The sequence below is a fragment of the Paroedura picta genome, chromosome 12 (assembly GCF_049243985.1).
Source record: "Paroedura picta isolate Pp20150507F chromosome 12, Ppicta_v3.0, whole genome shotgun sequence".
Taxonomy (NCBI): Eukaryota; Metazoa; Chordata; class Lepidosauria; order Squamata; family Gekkonidae; genus Paroedura; species Paroedura picta.
In genome coordinates, this window is record NC_135380.1 from 23,939,876 (window position 1) to 23,947,058 (window position 7,183).

The 7,183-nt window shown below is 45.2% G+C and overlaps 1 protein-coding gene across 4 annotated transcripts; it reads right to left on the bottom strand.

Annotated features, from left to right (window-relative positions):
* Positions 1 to 2,584: 2,584 nt before the first annotated feature.
* On the bottom strand, positions 2,585 to 6,769 carry ITPRIPL1 (ITPRIP like 1). Of its 4 annotated transcripts, none has more exons than XM_077305554.1 (2): positions 6,706 to 6,769; positions 2,585 to 4,442 (listed from the first exon to the last, which is right to left on the bottom strand). In XM_077305554.1, exon 2 carries the CDS (start codon positions 4,422 to 4,424, stop codon positions 2,871 to 2,873), a length of 1,554 nt encoding a protein of 517 aa, XP_077161669.1. In that variant the 5' UTR covers positions 4,425 to 4,442; positions 6,706 to 6,769; the 3' UTR covers positions 2,585 to 2,870. The 4 variants fall into 4 exon arrangements, with proteins under 4 accessions (XP_077161669.1, XP_077161668.1, XP_077161670.1 ...); XM_077305553.1 differs by lacking the exon at positions 6,706 to 6,769 and adding an exon at positions 6,597 to 6,699; XM_077305555.1 differs by lacking the exon at positions 6,706 to 6,769 and adding an exon at positions 6,560 to 6,699.
* Between the last annotated feature and the right edge of the window lie 414 nt (positions 6,770 to 7,183).

Sequence of the window (7,183 nt, forward strand, 5' to 3'; positions counted from 1 at the left end):
TGCATCTTCGGTGTCCAGATTCTGAACATGTTGGATAATGCACTTTCAGTGCACTTTAGAAGTAGATTTTATTTATTATTATATTTGTAAACCGCGCTCCCCTGAGGCTAAGGGCAGTTCAAATGGAACATAAAGGAATGATACATTGAACAATACAGAGGTTTTTTTTGTATCAAATGGAAATATAGAAATGGTAATGATAATAATAATTACAGAGAATAAGAATGTAACAGGTCCATGGTGGTTCAGTTCAGGTCCATGGATTCCTGGGAGGGAGATTCAGGGGCCTAGTGGGTGTTGTTGTCAACCTCAACCAAATGCCTGGTGGAGGAGCTCCCTTTTGCAGGCCCTGCAGAACTGTTTTGGTCCATACTGGAAAATCTTGCTACAAAAGCACATTGAAACTACATTATCCAATGTGTGTGAAATCCTTTTTAATCAGGTGAACAGTACAGAGATAGTTTACAAACTAATAGCGTAAAGTCACTGTTGCAAAGCTGAGTTATTTTTACTAGCGGAAACCATGATTTTGGTTTGGGTAGCACTTTAATTTTTAATAGAATGTTTTGACTTTTGCACACTAACTCTTGCTCTTTTGGTTGGCTAAGAACGTTTCAGATAGGCAACTCTTGAATTACTTGAGTGGGGGAAACAATTTCTGCTCAAGAGTCTCTGCTAAGAAGAGATTCCAGTTAGTGAAGCCAGCCTCCTGGTGAGACTTGGAGGACAGTTTCCCTGCAGAAAATGGTTTAGAGCAGTGGTCCTCAACCTTCCTAATGCCACGACCCTTTAATACAGTTCCTAATGTTGTGGTGACCGCCAACCATAGAATTATGCAAGTGTTCTTTCACTTAAACTGAAACTGACCAATGACATGAAGATCCATTGTTCATAATCTTTAAACCGCCCGTGGCACTCTCGCTGCGTCAGCCCGCCGCCAACGAAACAAGCTCGCCGCTGCCGACCAGCCCGCCGCCGACCAGCCCGCCGCCGCAGACGACTAAGGTCAGGACCTAGCGCCCGCTGCATTCCCCTGCAGCGGGCTTGATTACTAGTTGTATATAAATTGGTTATATATTGTATATAAATTGGCAGGTGCCTTCAGGAGGAGTGACAACAGTGGCAGCAGCCCCCCCCAGCCCATTGCTCGCCCTGCCACGACCTGTGAAAGGGTCATTCGACCCCCAAAGGGGTCCCGACCCCCAGGTTGAGAACCGCTAGTTTAGAGGGCAAATTCTATGGCACTATACCCCACTGAGGTTCCTGCCCTCCCCATGCTCTATCCCTAAACCTCCAGGAGCTTCCCAGCCTGAACCTGGCATCCTTGCCCCCCCCTCTTCCTGCTAGTGACTAGGATTCAGAGAGAACTGGCAATCCAAATTTCATCTTGATAGGCCGGAGAGAAGATGCTTCAGAAAAGCTAGCCTTGTAGAAATTTGGAGATTGTTTCCTATTAGAGCCATAGTTTGTAAGAATACGAATTGTCATTGTTTTGAATAGTTCTTAAGCTGAATCATAGCTATCGTATTCTGGCCCAGGCTGACCAAAGTTAGCAAAGTTCACCCAGAAGCTCAGGAGGTGCCATTGTGTGCCTCATGGAATCGCATAGCACCAATACAAAGAAGGCAATTAGGTTCCAGGGCAGGTAATCACTGTTCGTTCATATTGTGATTGTTGCAAACTGAAAGTAAAAGATGTGCCCATCCAAGGGCAATTCCCAAGCAAATGATTTTGGAAATGATGTTATGATGCCCACCTCTAACACCAGAGTGAGTTATATTGACCTATCAAAGCAGAATCCAACCAATGAATCTGGTATCTGACCAACCCAATTCCACCCTAAATTTTTTAGCACCTGTGTGTGTACCAATCAATGATGAATACTGTAGAAGCATGGGAATGTGAAGTATTATAACCTTTTTCTCCAGCCCTGGATGGTCAGAGTTCACCGTTTCGGCCATCTTTGCTGTGCTGTTCTGATTTTGTGCAAAAATAAACTTTTCTCTTTGCTTCATCCAGAAGTTTTCTTGCCTGACTTATTTTGGATTATTGGAACTTTTGTTATTTTGGCTTTTGTACATTCGCACAAAGATTTTAGACCTAACAGTCTCATCACAGGTGATGTTTGAAATAATTTCATACATTTTTATACTAACCTCCTTCCAAAGATCCTGCAGTAGGACTACTAGCCATCCCATTTCTTACATGGTCAAATGTTGCTTCAAAACCCAGACTCTGGTGCAGTCTGACCAGAAACCACTAAATTCTGTCAGTCTTCTCCAGTCATGTGGAAAATTCTGCCCCTAATTTTCCAGATTTTCCCAGTCATCCCCAGACGCATTAATGCTGCTCCAGGTTCTTACTCCTGGCTCTGCTTTCTGAGCTGGCTTTGTCGGAAAAGCAGTATATAAATCAAATAATGCTTTTAGAGATGCTTAGTGCCCTCCTTACTTACTAGTTCATTGAAATGACAGCACTGGGAAGTTTCAAAAACAGTGATAGCTATAAAATGTCTGCCAGGATTAGATGAAGGGGCATCTTTCAGCTAGATCTAGGAAAAAAGTATGAGACTGATTTCACTGAATGCTAGGCAGAACATTTCTTGCTGGAACTTTTATTTCGAGTCTAAGAGAGCAAATTCCCTGACTATATAAAAATAGGAATGTAAGCTGACTTGGTTTTAAAGGCCCTTTGCCCTGCCACGTGTGTTTCCCCCAAATCAAGCTGAAGCGCAGGAAACTTGTGAAGATACCCAAATGACACCATTCTGAGATAAGTGATGCCGTTGCTTCCTATCTTGTTTGCTTTCCTTAGCAGTCCTTTTAGAGCAAGCCAAAGAAGACTAGTGTTTCTCATGTAGGTGTCCTTTCCTACTCTTCACATTCTGCCACGAGAGCCCTCACTTGTTCTACTACCTCCACAAACTCCCTCATTGCCTCAGCATGAAGGTTGGGATCTTGTGCCAAGTGCTTAAAAAGATTGACAGGTGCAGCAGTGCGAAGGGCCTTGGGCATAGGTATCTGGATGGGCAGGGAGAGGTTTCCAATCAGGAAGTGGTTAAGACATTTCTCCTGCAGGGCAGTATGCATGAATAAGAGGATGTCATGCAGCCTTTGTGCAATATCTTCAGGAGCCCAGTCTGACAGTGGCCGAAAGAGCAGGAGATGCATCAGACTAGTCTTGTAATGGTAGTCAGTGAGTACAGGGTTCTTCCCATCGGATGAGCTCGACTCTTTGAGGTAGATGATGATCTGTAGGCATTTCAAATGGCAGCTCTCCTCTGGGGCTCGCTGGGTTGCCCATTTGAAAAAGAGCAGCTCCTGGATTGCAAAGGTCCTCTGCCAAACTGTACCAGCAGAACGGTCCATCTCAGCACCCTGGGTGGCCAGGAAAACTAAACTGTCTCCTTGCTGGACTCCAAGTATGATGTCAACATAGATTGTCCTCCCAGACTTAAATGCCAGTTTCAGCTTGCATGATGTGTTGGAAGGCTTAGGCAGGAGATCAAGGTTGTACTTGTAACGTATATTTTTCCAGGCCTTCTTCACCAGACTCTGCAACCAGTGGATGGCTTTGTCCACATCTAAGTGGGAGCTGGTACACAAAACGTGCATGAGGAAGACAGCTTGCTGGTCTTCACTCAGCTTTTCGTCAGGATGATGAAGGAAGCAGACCACGTCCCCTAGCAGCCTTTCTCTCTTGCACATACACTCCATCTCCACCAAGACATGCCCATGTTTGCTGGAGGTGCCCTCAGAATCACTGATTTCCAGATGGAAAGAGTGTCCCTTGGGCGGCACTACGGGCACCAGTACACTGAATGCCTTGGACTGTTGGGTGTGCCATCCCTCAAAGGCACTGCCCACCCCAATACAGTTCTCCAACAGAGGAAGGGTGTTCTGATAGGGAAGGTTATTACGGAAGTCCTCCAGCAAGTCATTCACAAAGGTCTCGACAAAATCACACATATGGGTTAGGTCACTGGTGTCCACGTCTGTGTGGTAGTCATAGAAAGCCTCTAGCACTTTTTGCCGGTTGTCGTACGTTTCGGTTTCCATGTCACTATCATCATCATCACCACTGGTACTACTGGAGGTCTCAGTGTTAGAATCATCACTGGGTTCCTTTTCTGAGGAGTAGATGTAGCACGCTAAGAAGAACAGAATGATGATATAGTGCCACACATCCCAGGTTTCATCATCCATAGGCTGATCAGTTGTAACCCAGTCCCTTGGTGTCCGCAGTGGCTCCAAGATCCAGCCTTTCTGGTCAAACTCTGTCTGCAGGAGCTCCATTTCCTGTTTCATCCGCTTCTCGTGGTTCTGGAGTCGGTTCAGCGTGGCCATGTCTGTATGGTCACTGACCATCAGAGGGTGGTGGACCAGAGCTAGCGCAGCCAGGAAGATGAGAGGACCCAAAAACATCCTGACTTGCACGTATTTCTAGAGAGAGACATGAAAGGAAACTATTCAAGCTGAAGCCCAATAGGCTTCTGTGCTGAAAGAAGTTAAAATTCTTTACCCAGGAACATGAATTATATAGAGCCTTGTAATGTAATTTTGGTCTAAGTTTGGTAGTCGTAGGAAGGAACTCCACAGGGAACTGAAAGCCCACTCCCAACTTCTGACAATCTTCAGCTACCCCTCTGACGTTTTGTGCTGTTGGACAGGCATCAACACATATTTCTAATCTAATCTTACACAGAAGAAAGTTGGCGTGCAAAGCAATTGGGTTAATAAAGGATAGCGCAATCCTAAACAGAGCTAAGCCATTCTAGGAGCATTGAAGAAGAGTTGGTTCTTATATGCCGCTTTTCTCTACCCAAAGGAGTCTCAAAGCATTTACAATCCCCTTCCCTTTCCTCTCCCCACAACAGACACCCTGTGAGGTGGGTGAGGCTGAGAAAGCCCTGATATCACTGCTCGGTCAGAACAGCTTTATCAGTGCTGTGGCGAGCCCAAGGTCACCCAGCTGGCTGCATGTGGGGGTGTACAGAATTGAAGCCTACACTTCTAACCACTACACCAAACTGGCTCATGAAGGCATGGGTTTTAGTAGGATGTAGTAGTAGTCTTGCACTGTAAATAACTTTGCAGCTTTAGAGGCTTGAAACTTGCTGTTTGCAAAAGAAGTTGAAATATCAGGATTGCATCCTGTGACTTTTCTGCACTTCCACATCATTCTGGAAACAGGACTATGCGGGGCAGGTGGACTTAATGCATTCTGCTACTAGACTTGCCATGGCAGACCCACAAATTCCAGCTCAGATGCAAATGTTTTAATTTATATATACTGGGTTAATTGTGAGGTCAGATTAAGACATGATAAGACCCTTAATGATGTCAAATTTAAGAGATCCCATAGCATTACTAAAAATGGCGATTGGGGGTGGTGTCTGGCATTCAGAGGGTCTTTATAATCTGACGGTTTGTAGGGTGAATCTCAAAGGTGAACCTAGTTTATTTTGTGCTCAGTGCAGGCTAAGGTGCAATTCATACCACATACAACCTGTTTGAAAGCAGTTATTATTTTTCATACACCTTTCTCCAAGCAAGGTGGATTAAAATGGCAATAAAAACAATTTAACAATTGCCTAAATTGACCCACTGGCTCTCCCTTGCTCAGAAGCTGGGACTTCAGCAGCTTGGTCACAAAGGACTGAGTAAAGCTGCGGCTGATGTTCTCTCTTCTACAAAACAATTCAAACAGCATAGGTATCTATACATACAAGGTGTGAAAGAGGACTGTGTTTAATGTCCTCCAACGCTTATATGCTCAGCCAAATGCCCTCTTATACCTTCAGTAAATGCAAGTCTTCCTTTGCATGTGTCAGCCTTTACTTGCCTCCCTCTGTCCCTTTTCCTTAAACCAGGGGTAGTCGAACTGCAGCCCTCCAGATGTCCATGGACTACAATTCCCATGAACCCCTGCCAGCAAATGCTGGCAGGGGCTCATGGGAATTGTAGTCCATGGACATCTGGAGGGCCGCAGTTTGACTACCCCTGCCTTAAACAAACAAAAAATCAAAGGACGCAACAGTGGTGCAACACACCGTGGAGTATGAAAGCAGTGTTCATTTAAAATATGTTTCTGGCAGGATTGCCACTATTACAGGTAGCTTAGAAAACCATAGAAACATAAAGTAATATACTGTTTTTGGGGGGGAGGGGATAAAAACAAAAATCACCTGTAAAAAGCAGCAAACCCAGCAGGGAGAAACAAAACGAAGAATAAAGACAGCAGGGTAAAAAGCCTCCTTTTCAATCCACCCATTGAAATGAAAGCCAGGCCACTACGATTTATCCCAAAACGTCTCCAAAGACCTTGGGACAGCATATACAATACTTGGCTCCTCAGTTTTATCCTCACAACAACCCTGTACTATAAGTTAGGCTGTCAAACTCAAGAAGCTTTGTAGATGTGCAGAGACTTGAACCTGGGCCACCACGCTAAATATGGTGGCTCTAATCCGGAAGGCTCTCACTGTTTCCGGCTCTGCTCATGTGCCTTTACCTGTCACGGAATACAGGTGAAGATATTTTCCCCTTTCATTTTATACCTGTGACAGGAAAGCTTCATAGGCTTAATTTCCTCACCGCTTCCATACCCATCCACGGAGGCACTCTAGGGCAGGACATCCGACACCAGGGGTGTCTATGCATCACCTCCTGATGGCCCTTGCACAACATCCTAAGTAACTCTTACTTGTTAAGCATCTGAGCCTTCACGAGCTGTCCTGCCTTCTTTCAGCCTTGCTGGCTGCCACTGATGGCAACATCAGCATCTCCCATTATTACTCGGCCGTCTATGAAGTCACATCTGTCCCGAAGTCATAGCTGTCCTTAAAGGGAGAGGACCCAGACCCAACTTCTCTTCTGCTTGTTTCAGAAGAACCCCAATGTTCATTTTTTTAAATCAAGCATGAACTGCTCAAGTGCTCACTGGAGAAGAAGAGAGACTAATGAGATCAAGGCGACAGTTCCTGGTTTTTGGACGTGGAACATCTATTGCAGGGGTAGGCCAACTGTGGCCCTCCAGATGTCCATGGACTACAATTCCCATGAGCCCCTGCCAGCCTGATCTATCAGATGTGTCACAGAGGGGAAAGATCTCAGAGAGCAGCATCAATCCATTCCAAAACAGTCAGAACTGCTGGGAATCCATTTGAATCCATCAAAAGTTC